This window comes from Euprymna scolopes, chromosome 14, assembly GCF_053919585.1.
Source record: "Euprymna scolopes isolate OS-2025 chromosome 14, ASM5391958v1, whole genome shotgun sequence".
Taxonomy (NCBI): domain Eukaryota; kingdom Metazoa; phylum Mollusca; class Cephalopoda; order Sepiida; family Sepiolidae; genus Euprymna; species Euprymna scolopes.
This window is the reverse complement of record NC_136495.1, coordinates 54314216-54330509: the sequence shown is the minus strand read 5'-3', so window position 1 is coordinate 54330509 and position 16294 is coordinate 54314216. Positions and strand designations below refer to the sequence as shown.

Here is a 16294-nt window from a genome sequence, read left to right as displayed (position 1 = left end):
AAAAATGTATTTTGTGAAATACCCTAAAACACTAGAATTGCCCGGAAGTGGGGAGATTATTTTATGTTAAATTTATATACAAACTCTAAATTATATAATATTTTTTCTTTATTCTGCTAAGTTTTTCAGCGTGTTCACATATAATTGCTGAAAACGGTAGAATCTCGCTTTTGAGGTGGGGGGGGGTAATCTAAAATAATGCCTATTTTTCTTTCTTGTTTTATTAAATTAAAATTTTTTTAAAATAAATATTTATGTTAAGTTTAAGGAATGTCCATTATAGTTTATTGAATCAGCAATCAAAATTTATTCTGGAACTGAAAATTATTTCAGAATTACAAAAACTGGTGCTGAAACAAATATTAACAGCAACAGCAATGGCACGTGCGGCCACAGCATGATTATTGGTAGCAGTATATTCTAACTTCCACACACACACACACACACACACACACACACACACACACACACACACACACACACAAATACATTAATTATTTAAAATGCCCTTAAAAATAAAATACCATTTTAAAAGCGTCAAATTTACGAAAGTGATTATTTTGAAAACAATTTTTATTTTTATTAGAAACGCTTTTATGAGAATGCCTTTTTCTTCAGTTATTTAACGTATTTGATGGAGGACATATTAATAATTAAGAACTCACATTTATGTTAAACAAATTAAAAGCTTCTTGAAGGTTATAAAGTAGATCGACTTGATCTCCGCCCCCCCAAATTCAAATTGCTTCAGTATTCAACAGTAAAATGAACGAATCTGCACAGTTATCTCCCTTAAACCGACTGACCGAATGGAAATAATTGTTTCTTGATTTGCAACATTTGGATCCCTAAGAAAATCTATTATTATACTACCCGATCATAAAATATGCATGAATATTATATTTTGATTCATACAAAAACTGAGACCTGCGCATGCGAGTATTGTGTTTTTTTCTAAACAGTTCACTTCTTGAAAGTAAAAAAAAAAAAAAAATACTTGGGCTGAGATTGAAAGGAAAACCTAAAGGCAGTTTGTCAAATATGAGAACCATTAGGCCGGCTTGACACAGTGTTTAAAAATGTTTTCAAACCTACTTATTTTTAACAAAATGAATCTGTCATGTTAACCGTTCATGCATGCGCATTTGTGAAAGAGTTAGCAAATAGATAAAAATCTCATAACCCCCACAAACTAATTTTTCAATTTTGATCCATTAGCAGCCGGGGGGTTTTTTTCCGGATGAAAATGGATTAAAATTTTTTTTACATGTCTGAATATGCTATATACTAAATTTCAAGTCTGTAGATAAAAAGTTGTTGAGTATATAAGTTGAGAAGTGTCCTCACACACACACACAAACACACGCAAACATGTTCTCACTTTTATATGTATACTAGCAGGCCATCCAGCATTGCCCAGTCATAAAATATGCTTAAATATGATATTTTGATTAATCCAGATTTCGTATTTATTATTATATTATATTGGACCCAATATATAGTAATGATTTAAAAAGTTAAAAAAAAATAAGTCATTTGTCACCATTGTGAATCAAAACCAAAACGTTTAGCTTACGATTTACTTTTTCCTTTGACATTAATGCCTGAACTATGAAGACATGTTTGCTGCAAGGCTAAAAATTAAAACTTGAACCAATAGCTATTACGTTACGCATGCATATTCGTAATGCCGTCGTTCAACCATCACCTGGCAAATCCCATTTTTTTTAATTTTCACAATTTTGCACGAATTTTCCCTGGCTAAACCCCAAATATAAAGTTTTGCTTGGGTTCGAATACCCTATATATGAAGTTTCATATCTGTAGATCAAAAACTGACAGAGAAGTTTGGTAGGCAAAATTTTTAGACAAATATATATACAATATCTACATGAATATAATTATACGTAATAGTTAACTAAAGATGATCATCTTATAAGAAAACCAAAAAAACAAAAACTAATAGGGAATTAATTGAAATGAATGTTTAAAAGAATATGCAAATTGGCTAGATCTTTTGCAGATGATTGCAATTCCACAACCCATATATAACAAAGTTGTATTTTCTTTTTAAATAAATAGAAAAAAGGGTTTCTTAATATGAATATCAATACACACAAAAAAAAAAATAAAATTAATAGGAGTATACCATACTTTGGGGTGATTGCGCCAAAATCAGGGGAAATTGTGCCAACTAAAAAAAAAGTGCTCTTTATATGCATAGTTGCCAAAAGAGAGCACTTTTAGCTAGTTAGCGGAATTACTCTGGACTTGGCGCAATTACCCCAAAGTATGGTGTATATATATATATATATATATATATATATATATAATGTTGTGAGCCCTGTCTATCTGTTTGCTCACAAACTCTTATGATTTTGGAGATGGACCCTCATCAAAATTGCATATATTTTAAAACTACATAACCCAGGATACTTAAATAAATAGAAATAAAAATATTAATAAATAGTTCAGGGCTTGGAGCAAACGTGTACATTTCTTCCTGGAAAATGCTGAGTAAAACTCTAAAACAGACCATAATTTATTTCAATTAATGTCACTTTACTTATACCCCCTCCCCACATTCAATGACGAGCACATCATTTAACTCTACTCTAAAAATTTAACATAATAAAATATAAAAAATAAGAATTGATAAATGTAATATTGCATAATCTCGTTGACATATAACAGTTCTCATTAGATCATGAAAGTCAAATGATGTTGATCCAGATCAGTATTAGATGGGTGACCATTTGGGATTATACTATACTCTGAATTTCACCTTCCCTGATAGAATGTACATGTGATTGGGAACTGTATGTGAATTTGATATTCCTTAGAGATTTCCTTTTCAGTGGAAACCAGATGCCCATCTGGGATGAGTACCACACCAGGTATTACCAAAACGGTAATATATTGTCATAGGTTGGACACAAAATTGTATAAAAAGTTACCTAATTCAATCCTCGCCTATGCTGGGTCCTCTTGTTTGTAATATTATAACATTTTTCACCTGATTTTTTTTTTTTTTTAAATCTATTCATCATTTCTCTCCTGTTTTATACTTTATTTAATCTTTTGTTGTTGTAACATGAATGATATTTTAAAAAACTTATTTTCTGGATATATTTTATTTTTTAATTTTTATTTTTCAAGTCTTTACTATGGCATAAGGCTATGGGATAGGAGGGATGAAAAATAAGAAAGGTTTTGGCAAAACTGCCTGTTTTTCTTGTTTTTCTCTTTTCTCAAGTCTATAGCTCTCGATTCAAAATGGCCTTTATTCAGTTTTGAGAAGGGCGATAAAAAAAAAAGTTTCTGTTCAATTTTCAAAGAAATTTTCGGAAATATTTCATTGCTTAATCAAATTTTTATTAAATTTTTGATTCATCTGCTGACAAAATGTATTTTAGTTATTTCTATTGGAATCTGTGATCAAATGCCTTCGAATATTTAAATTTTTTATCTTTTCATTTTGCAGTCATGGCTTGCTCTAAAAAATGGTGCTACAAGAGTTTGGGACGAAACTTGTGCCGCCCCATATTTCTACAAAGACAATTTCTGGTGCACGTATGAAGATGAAGAAAGCGCAAGAGTAAAAGTAAGTGTGCCCCACTCCACACGCACTCGCTCTCATCTGATTTTGTTTATATTTTTATACAGATGAAACAGATTTGAAGAGTGTTTATTTCTTTAAGTGCATGATTCTCATCTGCATGTTTAGAGAGGAAACTATTGGTGGCAGTTGTTTTTTCAACTGTTGTGTGCAACATATCAGCCTACAGGTGAATCACTGCATGTCGTTATGTTGCATGGGGAAGGTTCAGATAACTGCTACCACTCTTTATTATATAATCTATATATTTATATGATAAATGTGTGTTATTTTCTGTGTTATGCTTACATTCGGGTCGTTTAATTGTTATGTACTTCTGTTTCTTGTAACAAATAATTTTACCAAGAATTCTTCATAAGTTTTGGTTTCGGTTTCAATTATAACTGATAGTACTCAAGTCATTCAATTTTTTTATAAATAATTTTACTAAGAATTCTTCATAATTTTGGTTTCGGTTTTGATTATAGCTGATGCCACTTACGTTATTTATTTTTTTATAAATAATTTTATCAAGAATTCTTCATAAGTTTTGGTTTCAGTTTCGATTATAGCTGAAGGAACTGAAGTTATATATATATATATATATATTCATAAGTTTGGGATTTGGTTTCGATTCAAGCTGATGAAACCAAGTCATATAGATATAGTTTTTGTTTTGGAAATCGCAACTTTATGATATATAAAAATCGATAGAATATTAACTCTATAATAATAAATACAGAATCTGCAAGAATTAAAATATCATATTTGAGCGTATTTTACAATCTGGCTATGCCGGGCATACCTGCTAGCTTGGATAAATACCTTTGCAGTTTTAACAAAATAGCTATAATAATATCAGAGTGTCTCCATTTATGCTGAACATCTACAGAATGCCGACATCAATATATTGCGTATGAATCAGTTCCCTGTGGGATTTCCACAGGTCCGCTAGATGTAATTAAGAAAATAAAGAAAACAATTGATAATATTTTTGAACATTCCAAACCTGACATGATTTTTGTAAGCAAAAACAAGAGAATTTACCCAATTATTAACTTACTCCTCCCCTTTCAATACCAGAGTGCAGGAAGAAGAATATGAAAAAATAAATATCAAGATCTAAAATGGGAATTAATTAGACTCTGGAAATGTAAAGAAGTCGAGGTGATTCCCATTGTAATTGGAACGCTTGCGACCAGAACAAAAAGCCACCGTAAATGACTTAAATTGATGAGAAAATCTTTTCCAATTCTGCAGAAGGCTTACCTGTTAGGAACAGCAAACATGTTAAGGTGCATCTTGAATGTTCAAAGTGAAAAAAAAAAAAAAAAAGGAATTCATTTGATATTAAAAAAAAGAATCCAATTAAAAGCGTCCAAAAGTTGAGACTACTATGAAATAATAATAATAAAAATAATATATTTGATGTCGTTTTCATATGCTGGCATGTTAAATTGATTTCCAAAATAACTTAGCTCTGGCCAGGTTTTTATTTATCACTCTTTCTCTCAAGTCCATTTTTATCACTTCCTCCCATGTTATTCTTTGGCTTTTCTCTTGTGAACTAAAACTGCTACCTCAATAACCCAAGAACTCTCATCCATCCTTTCAACATGGTCATACCGTTGAAATCTGTTCTGTGCACATCTCTCTAGACTGACCAGATTTAATCTTCCTCTGAGGTCATCAAAAACAAGCCTGTCTTTAAGACTCACATTACACATCCATTATATCATTTCTCTTCATGCCATGCATATCCTCAAACCTTGGTCAGGTTTAATTTTTTTATCTCATCAAACTGTATACACATGCATAACAAACTCTTCCCTTGGTCGACAGTGGTAATGCACTGCTGGTTAGTAATGGCAGAAGTTCCCTGCACTCGTTCCATCCATTCCTAATTCTTGCAATCATTTTACCATTTGATCCACCCTGTGCTCCAGTGGTATCATCAAGGTAACAAAACTTCTCAATAACTTTATCATCCAGATATACGTTTTCTACATTTGAGTTCTTATCCATCTCCATTGTCTTACACAAATTGGTTATCCTCTAACATTAAAAATAGGAATTCTCTAAATGCACTATTCTTCCATATATTATAACACTAGCCTGGATGTCCGGCATTGCCTGGGTGTTTGTAGGTGTGTGTTGAGCAAAAAAAAAAAAAAAAAAAAAGTTGTAGTAGGCAGACAGGCTCGAACCCATGATGCGAAGGCGGGTGTAAGGGTGTTGATTGAGCAAAAAAAAAAAGGGAAAATTCCGAGCGCAAAAAAAAAAAAAAGTGGTAGTCAACAGGTATGCTTGAACCCGTACCACGGAGAAAAAGAAAGTTAAAAAAAAAAAAATATGACACGTTAGGTGTTGCGCCTATCGCTGGAAGTGACATAGGTTAAAATTAAGGCTAGATAATCAAAAAGAGTCGATGACTTTCCAAAATATCGGTGAAAAAAGCGACCCCTCCCTGTAGAAAAGTGCCCAGTTGAGGGCAAAGGAATTAATGTTTCTGGCCAATTTTTCGATATTTGTCGTCTGAAGAGGCGAGCTTCAAAATGATACCGATATCCCGAAAATCCGTCGCCTCAGTCAGAAGTTTTTGTGAGGCATACAAACATACTTTTAAACAGACAGGTCAGATTTATATTATTGACTAGCGGGGATACCCGGTGTTGCCCGGGTGTTTAAAGGTGTGTGTGGTTTTGGGTAAATCAAAACAAAAGAATAATAAAAAATCGTTGCCTGGGTGTTTGTGTTGGGGGAAGGGGGGGGTTAAAAAAAGTTTTGTTCAGTAAGTAGGAAGAATTGAACCCGAAGCCTTGAGGCGAAATTGGTAAATAAAGTGTAAAAGAAAACGTGCAACATTAACCAATTGGCCACCAAGAAATAGTAACAGAAACATGTTTGAATTAATTTAAGTATTAAGAATTGGCAGGTGCCTGTACTTAATGACTTAATGAGGTCAACTTTCACTGCGGGGCAGTTTTTTTTTTTTTTGTTTGTTTCTCCAAGATGTTGTGAGAGGAAACTAGCTCCCCATAAAAAGGGGATTGTCCAAATTAAATAGCAATTGTCTGATATAAGGAGAAACTTCACATTGATCAAAGCTGATTGCTTTTGGATGTTCCCGGCGGAACAATGTGTTAAATTTAGTTTTGCTTTTATACGAAAAAGCGAATCAACACGTGGCGATCCAAAATTGTGGAATATTTAGCTTTTCAAAGTCGGGCAAAGTAAATAGACAGGCGACCCCCGTTGTTAACTCGTAGATATTACGATTTATACGTGATATAAAAAGTTTTAAGAATGAGCGAGCCGAGCGAGATGTCCGCAAAAGTTCATATACAAAAAGCGAACATACAAACATACATACACAGACACATTTTCGCTTTTATATTTATAGATGATAATTCCTTTAACTTTATGCAAGCTAAACTCGTTAAATTCATTCAAATAAATCTCTACAAAGATTTCCTGAATAAGCACTCATTATAAACTCTGACACTGATTAGTCATAGTGATTCTCTTTGTTACCATCACTATCCATAAAGTTTGGTAGAGTCCATGTAGATCATCGTAATATTTTTGGCTAATCTCTTAAAGATTCTTGCTTTTATTTTTTTGTGTTTTTTTTTCAGGCTTTGCACTTCTTGAATAAACTGGCTGGTGCTGGTGTGTGGACATTGACTTTGGATGACCCAAGAGGCATCAATGGCCAAAAATTTCCAATTATCAGTGCAATCAAAAATGTATTTAAAGCTTCTGTTCAGCCATGATGGAGAGAAAAATCAGATGCATCATTTCTTGTCTGCATAGAAGAACATTTGTTTGTTATTTGCGTTTGTATGTAACAATCGTTTTATTTGAAAGGGCGCGACTTTTTATATTCTGGCAATGCTTAAGCGCAAATTCATATTTAAAAAAAAAAAAAAAATTCAGCGTTTGTATTTTTATTGAAGTCAACAACAAAAAAAATGGTGCGAAAAATAATTTTATTTAATTTGTGAGTTAAAAATAGGTTGCTGCTTGTGATAACAATCCTTGGTAACAAATCTTTAATGAATCGGACAGTACTTGTTTAGTTTAATCAAGACGTTAAAAAATGAAAATATTGAAAAAAAATTATATTGTACACACCCATTATGGAATTAAGTTCTCATAAAAAAATTTCGCTTAATTTAATCAAGTATTTTTTTTTTCTTTTTTTTTTTCAACAGAGAAAAATCAAATTTTAATGAGATTAATCATCTCGCAGCCATCTTGCTTATTTTGTGGATGAGGATGGATGGGGGGCGCCAAAGGAGATAACTCCATCACCAATTAAAGTTTGTCAAAATTTAACAAGATATTTTGAAACATGGGCAGAAAAAATACTTAGATAAATATTTAATTTTATTATTTTACAGATTTTCTCTACCCTGCCCTTTTTTAATCACATTTTCATTTTGTCCTTAATCCCTTTTTCGTGTAAAGGCATCCCTCTCCTCGTCCGCAAAATAGGCAAGATGGCCGTGAGATGATCAATCTCATTAAAATTTCATTTTCCTCTGTACAAGAAAAACTACTTAATCAAATTAAGTGTAATTTTTTTTTATTAGAACTCCATTCCCTAACGGGTATGTACAATATTTTTTTTTCAATATTTTTTAATGTCAAACAAAACAAATACCAATTGGACGGCCATTTTAAAGTAGAAACTGCTAATGGTGATAATTCCAACTAAGATTTTTAGTCATTTAGTTGGATTGAGTTTATTATCTTTAACTATTTCTTGTTACAAGTGGCGATTCGACTCATTCTATTTGCAAAGTAAGAAAATGTTGAAATAATTAAAAAAAAAAATGCCTGTTTATTTTCACTAAATCTTGAAATATTTTCTTCACAATAAAACGTCTACATAAAACTTAGAATTGTATTTACTTCAGTTACTGAGGATTGTTATTCCAAAAAGCATCCAACACGAAGATATTTTGGAAATTATTTCCAGCAAATTTGGAAACATTTTTTATAAAGTTCATTTATCTTCAAAATGTATTTTTAATAATATTTCCATTTTTTAAAAATAGGTTTTCATGTGATGAATTCAAATAAAAAAGATTAATTCTTGACAAATGCAAGAAGTACCCCAACCCCAACCCCTTCGAATCTCGCATCTGGAATGAAGAGTTGTGTTCATATCAAACATATATATGAAAAAAGAAAAAACAAAAATCTTAAAACGTGTTGGGCAATAATTCTTTCGACCTTAATTGGTCTCTTTCAGGTCTGAGAATGAAGATATAAGCTTACTATTCTCTTTTTGATTACAAGCACCTGTCAAATGTTTGCATTTTTTTATAAAAGAGAGAATTGTAAAGTTGTATCTTCATTCCCAGACTTGAAGAGACCAATTATGGTCGAAATAATTATTATCTGGTATGTCTTTTTGTTTTCTTTTTCTTCTATATTTACTCTATGCTAAAACATTGAACCTTGAAGTCGAAAATATGACGTTTGATATATATTTATAGCTCAATATAATCTGATTTTCTTTTCATTTTGAATTGAACCTGAAATTAAAAAAAAAAAATCAACTCAGTTCTACTGGTTCATGTCCATATTAAATAAAAGCTTTAAACAAAGATTTTGGATAAATTTTTTAAGCATTTATTTATTTTTTTTTTTTTCTTGTTTTAGTACAATTTAAGTGATCCATAAAAAATGCTTAGAAAAAGTACATTTTGAAGATTTTGAAGACATGCAATAAATGGAAAAATAATATTTCTTTATTTATTTGCTCTAAAAATTAACGGTGTTTGGAGTTTTTGTCTAAGATGAATTTTTTTTTTCTATATTAAAATTGTTTTTGTTTTTTTAAATTGAAACTTTTTAAACAAAATTTAGTGCCTTTCAAAATTGAAAAAAAGAAATGTTTTTTCTGCTTTTATTCATTGTTAAAATTTTCTGCCATTTTTTATGCAAAAATGCAAAACATTTTTAGGTTTTGTGAAATAAAAAAACTGTTAGGAATGTTTTTTTAATTGACCTTTAGTAAAATAGATTTTATCAGGGGAGCAGCGGTTAAAAATTACCAAAACCTAAAATAAAAAACTAAAAAAAAACTACAGTAACGTGACATCCATATTTTTTTTTAATTGCATATTTGAAAAAAAAAAAAAAATAAGCAAATCCCTATTTTAAAGTGTTTACAAATGAAAACTTAAATGTTTCAATTAATTCTTGGGAACTTTTGCTTAATTTTATTTTTTTATTAATTTTTATTAATCATTCAATGTTGGATTGTTATTGTTTTAAATAATAAATTTTTATAAAAGTTTTTATGCTATAAAACATTTTAAAGCTTCGTCCTAATTTCAACCTTGCAAAATGGTTGAATTGTTAAATTGCATTTCATGGTTAAAATTTTTTTTTTTTTAAATTGTAGGATTATTTGAATTCAAAATCCTACATTAAAAAAAATAAGATGTTGTTACTTATATTTTTTTATGTTGTATTTGCTTGTCGATCAAGCTGTCAGTTTGATGACTAAAAACAGATTGATATTAAAATAGGGTGGAATGGAAGGAAGAAACTTAAGAAGCCGGCCCGTTTAGAGTCTTTGGCATAATAGTTAGCTGATGGGTCGGGAGGTCAGAGTTCAATCTTTGGTCGAATCATACAAAAGACTTTAAAAAAATACTACTTGATGCCTTCTTGTTTAACACTCAGGATTATAAGGTGATGATCAAGAATAGTGGAGTATTTCTGGGAAAAGAGTGGTGCTCTTCACTACACATCGAGGGTAGTAGCCAGTGAAAAGACAGCCTTTGGGTCGCCCTCGACTACAGTCGACTTACTTTGCAACTTACATTCGTGTTTTTACAATGGATACAAATTCTTTCATTTTCTCTTAAAAAATATAAATCGTCAATCAGGACAAGCAAGCTTACATAGATTTAAGATGGCGATTAAAGGGAGATAACTGAATGATTTTTTTTTTTTTTTCAAAAAAAAAATCTATGTATATGTCTATCACCAGTTTGTGTATGCCTGTTTATGTGTGGTAAATCCCGAAAGTAATTAACCGATCATTATGAATTTTGAAACACAGATGCTAGGTATAAGAGTGCCATTTGTGGGATATATTTAGTTTAATTTAGTTTTTGCAAAGAATTGTGAAATAACAGATACCTCTGACTTTTATGAGATGGGTATAAGACATCAATTAATAAATATTCTAAAAATTTTAGTTTCTTTGGAATATTTTAAAAAGTTATAAGGAATATAATATGGGTTCAAATATTTCAGATTTACATTAAATTTTATCCATGGTTATTTAATACTAAAAAAGACTCCCTGAATTTTAGAAGGCCCCTTATTTTAAGCCCTAAATTTTAAACAGTTTTCTTGAATAAACATAATTAAATAGATTCTTATTAAAATAGATTATAATATTAAAATAAGTATTCTAAACATGAGTTTTAGTGGCTTATATATGTATTGATTTTAATCTATGTCAGGAGACATAAAAGTGGTATAAAACTATTCTGTTTGCTCTTACAAATTAGCATTTTATATAAAAATGACGAAAACTTTTAAAGTTCTCAAATTAAACAAAATCTGATAAAAATATATTAAAAAATTACGAAAATTCATTGAGTATAACAACTGATATTGTGTTTTTAATAAACAAAAGTCTGTCGCTATAGACAACAAATATTGCAGCCATGACATACGTAATCTAAAATATTCGTTTCAGAGTTATGTCCCCTGCGTGTTGACTCTTACTATCTACTTTATAATGTCTAAGAAAAATACGATTTTACTCAGTTTTCCATTAAAAAATTTTTAACCGATGATTTTTCATAATTTCTGGATATATTGTTATTTTCGGCATGACAATTAAGTACATAATATTGTTTTTGCTTAAAACGGCATATTTAAAAAAATCGACCTGTCAACTGTATCTTAACAAGCTCCTCAGGTACTTCTTAGAGAGATCCCATGAAGGTTGCCAACATCCATAAATGAAAGTGGTGTTGTGGAACTGATTGGATTCAAAATTGGCATACTCAGGTCATCAACCTATGCCATTATACACTCAACGTACTCAATCTGTGCTTGTATCCACTTCACCATTTCCAGGTTTACCTTGAATACAATAAATAACACTGGTGACAAACACAAAAATTGTTACTTTAAATGTAAATTCAGGAAATAATGAATCTTTAATTGATGTCTACTGCAACACTGCCACCTTCCTTTAAATAAGTGAACTTCCAAGTCCCACCATTTTTATCAGTAAAAAAAAAAAATAATAATAATAATTAAAAATACATTTTAATTTCATCCATTTAAAAAAAAAATTTTTTTTTTTTTGACTGCCTTTATCTTTGTTATTTATTTATTTTTTGTGTGTCGAGTTCTTGCTTCATGCTTTGTGCTGCTTGAGGGGGAAAAGAAAAACATGTCCGCTTCATTTTATAACATTGTTGTTCAGCCCTCAAAATTGTGGATTTCTGTAATAAAAAAAAAAAAATAATCGTTTTTATTTAATAATTTTTCAGTACAAAAATGTCAGTGAGGATGAGGACTTCATTATAAGATACTCTTTCGCCGAACTCCCTAATTTAATTCTTTTTTATAGCAATGAAAAAAAGTAAATAAAACCAAAAGAAAAAAAAAACGACAACAACAAAAAAAAATAACCAATGGTAATCATTATACTGCAACATGTGCAAATTATGCATTCGTCACGAAATATAATAATACTCACTTAACTAATACACACATGCACACACATACATACGCATACATGTTTGTGTTTGTGTACATGTTTACATATATCTATTCATATCCAATTTGAAAAAAAAAAAAAAAAAAAAGACTTCACCAGAAACAAATGCAATTGCGATTTATCATTAATCAATAAGTAAAAATAATCTAGAAGAGATCAGAATGAAGTGGAATGAAATCACTCAATAAATAATTTTGGTTTATGGGGGTCATTTGGATTTTTCTTTTTGTAGTTGTCACAAGACATGAAACCGAAAAATGGTAACCATAAAAAAACAACAACAACAACAAAAAAACAAAACAATAATTATTTATTAATGCATAAAAAAATCTTTGGTTAATTTTTATGAATGGATGAGGCGAAAATAAAATTTTAAAATGACTCTGATTGAACTCTAAAAACTCAAATCAAAATAAAAACAAAAATAATTGGGTTTATTTGTCTAAAGTTTTTATCCAAACATAAAGGCTTTTAGCAATTTTTTTGAATATTGAAACTCTTCGATTTGATATTAACAGAAAAATAGTGGTGATTATTAATTTTTTTTTTTATTTATAAAAATTTGATTTCTTTTTAATTTAAGACAAAAATATTGTAATTTTGTTACCAAATTTAGCAACTAAATTCGAAATACCTCTGTTGAGTCCGGCACGACTAAAGAGTAGCATTTTGTTATATATTTATTGTATATTTATTTAAATATATAAATTCCCATCAACTCAAGGTTCTTTCTGCTTATACAAAGGTAGTCACTGTATATTAATAATTATGGCATTTAATATATTCATGTGATGCTTAGACTAATAACTCTGCCATGGTGGAATATTTATTGAGAAACAACTCCTGTGACAAGACATATCTTATACTGCAAATGAAATTGCCTAAACACCACCTGAAAATATTAAAGACATAATTATGTGGAACACATTACTGAGTGATTACTTCCCTAATGATTACAATTTAGTTTTCTTAAAATCCAGTGCCATCAAATTCTTGTCATAAATCGTCCAATATGTAATCAGAAGCAATTCATGCTTTTGATGAATGTTGGCAATCCCAGAATACCTTCCATCTCTTGGCTGGGATCTCTTGCCTCGGGATAATCATATTGTCTCATTAACTCTTATACTCGAGTGACTCTTGGTCTTAATAAATGGTGGCAAAATAGATAGTTAAAAAAACAAAAAGAAAAGTTTGTGATTGTCTTTGTATAGACAAAAAGAATATTCCCCTAACTTTGAGTTGATGAGAACATGTCCAGCGATTTTTTTTTCTTTCTTTCTTTTTACATGTGAAATAAAAGAGTTTGTTATCCAAAAAAAAATTTAAAATATTTGTTTTGTTTTGTTTTTTCTTCCATCCTTAATAGTTTTGTTTTCTAAAACATCAAATCTTAAAAAAAAACAAAAAAAAACAGAAAAACATTTTAGCTTTCAAGATAAAATGTTATAACAAAATGTTTAAAAAAAAAAGTAATAATAATAATAAAAAAAGGAATTGGAAATAGAACGAGTTTCAGAAAGACCTGAGATTCTGAATTGTCTTCACTTATTTGCATACTCCAGAGAGCGGAGGTTTTATTTGTGACACCCTTACTAGAAGGTTGCCATACAGAGCCAACACGCTCTCTCTATCCAATTTCTCAACAGAGCCCCCCCCCCCTCTTTCCTAGATGTATTATCTTTACTATGGCTAAGGAACTCTATCTATTTTAAATTTTAAAAACAATTTTTTTTGTTTATGTATATTTTCACATGCATAGTTCCAATTTTTCAATTTTGACCCCTTATTTTTTCTGGCTAAAAACCAAATCGAATTTGTTCTGCAGGTCCAAATTTCACATGTATCAAATTTCAAATCTGTACATTAAATATTGACAGAGAAGTTTGGTAGAGAGAGAGAGAGAGACACACACACACACACACACACACACACACACACACAGATTCACTTTTATAAATAATATTTTCACATGTTTTTAACTGACATGAACACATTTTTTTTTTGCTATTTATGACTAACTATCATAAAGTGCTGTTTCCTTTAATGCCTTAACCAGCAAATTTTAGCTTTGTTATAATAATAATAATTTGCTAATCTCTTTCTTTACTCTGATAAGAAGAATAGCAAGAATAGCATTGTTTGAAACTCCACGGAATAAGGATGTTTGAAAATTGTTTTTGGAGTATTCTGTTGAACATTTTTTTTTTTTTTTTTTTTACATAGGCATTAATTGCAAATTTTAATTTATAGTTTTAATTTCTTTTCTTTCCTCTCTCTCTCTCTCTCTCTCTCTCTCTCTCTCTATATATATATATATATATATATATATATATATATATATAGAGAGAGAGAGAGAGAGAGAGAGAGAAAGGAACAAACCGAGTTATGTGTTCATCAACGTTTCGTCTTTATTTTGAGACTTCCTCTGTATGAATTGAGATTAAGAAAACAAAAACACCAGTACAAATATTTGAAAATTTTTCATTTTCAAATATTTGTGCTGTTTTTGTTTTCTTAATCTCATTCATCCAAAGGAAGTCTCGAAATAAAGACGAAACGTTGATGAACACATAACTCGGTTTGTCTCTTTTTATTTATCTATTTTGTTGGAATACTATCTCCATTATTCTCATCACATGTGTATGTCCGTGTGTGTGTGTGTGTGTGAGAGAGAGAGAGAGAGAAAGTCTATTAAAAGGTATACTAAATTGCTTTTTTTTAATAAGTAAACAAAAGAAAAAAAAAGCAGTTAGACTCAAGGTCATGTGAGTTTCTAAAAAGGAAACACAATGTGAATTGCACTCTGGCCTTTAACACATGCCTGGACAGCCCCATTTGCATTCCCTTGTAGGGGTGGCTTAAGCAATTAGCAATGAACTTACCTCTTCACAGCAACAAAGCCACTGTTAGACTGAAAATATAGTAATCAGAACAGATAATACACTTTGAACTACTTATTTGCGAAAAATATATAAAATTAATATTTAGAACAAATTAGACACAAAAACCATCAAAAGTGTTTGATGTTCAAAAACTTTGCAGAAATGATAATCATGATGGTGATAGCTACATTGAACTTGGTGGTGCTGAAAGGAAAAATCGTCATAAACCAACACTTTCAAACCATTTGGATTTCAATGTTGTCTATTTATTCATCAATAGAGTAAGATAGATTTTTTATTACAGCCTAGTCTAATAAAAAAATTTTAAAATAAAAATCCCTCCAGACAAAGCGTGAAGCCACTTGAGGTAAGAAGCTAACAATAATGAAAGATGGTTATCGTAAAGACAGGATATACCGATTGACCTTGATTTTGAGAAGAGCAAGGTTATAGGTAGGAGGAAAACAGTCAGCACGAAGAGAATTCCATAAGCCTGCAGTCTTTGGAAAGAAGCTACTGCAATAGGAAAGCGTGTTACAATGAAGTATCAAACTAGTGAACTGATGAAGACCACTAGACCAATGAGTCAAACAAGCTGGGACAAAGGAAGCAGGGAATATATCAGACAATTCTGAAGAACACATGCCATAATAGTATTTGTAGAAAAGACTGAGACTAGCATCATCATGTCTGTGAGAGAGAGGTCGCAGAGAAGTAGAAAAGATGGAGCCAATGAAGGTACAGAGAAAGTTCTGCGCCTTATCAAGAACCCACAAATAGGACAGAGATTCAACAGCCCAAACATGACAACAGTACTCTATACATAATCTGAAAGTAAATTTGTAGAGATAGAGAATAGCCTCAGGTGTGAGAAAAGTGTTTGGAATGATAGAGAGAACTAATTTTATATCATCAACCCACTATATTTAAGCCAGCATCCATGCATGTGGCGATGGCGTGGAGAAATTGAAGGATAAACAGCCACAACTTGCAGGCGCCTGCTGCAAAGAAACAGTGGATATACACAGGAGTGAA

At 30.6% G+C, this 16294-nt stretch overlaps 1 protein-coding gene across 3 annotated transcripts in view; it reads left to right on the top strand.

Moving 5' to 3' along the window:
• Nucleotides 1-7573, top strand: part of LOC145293022 (chitotriosidase-1-like) — a 63460-nt gene extending 55887 nt beyond the window's left edge. For 2 of the 3 annotated variants that reach the window (XM_080139305.1, XM_080139306.1), the window contains exons 8-9: nucleotides 3485-3604; nucleotides 7237-7532. In XM_080139305.1, coding sequence (XP_079995431.1) covers nucleotides 3485-3604; nucleotides 7237-7374 — 258 coding nt within the window. In that variant the 3' untranslated portion in view covers nucleotides 7375-7532. Of the gene's footprint in view, nucleotides 1-3484; nucleotides 3605-7236 lie in introns of all 3 variants that reach the window. The other variant, XM_080139308.1, reaches the window with a different exon arrangement.
• Nucleotides 7574-16294: the final 8721 nt, after the last annotated feature.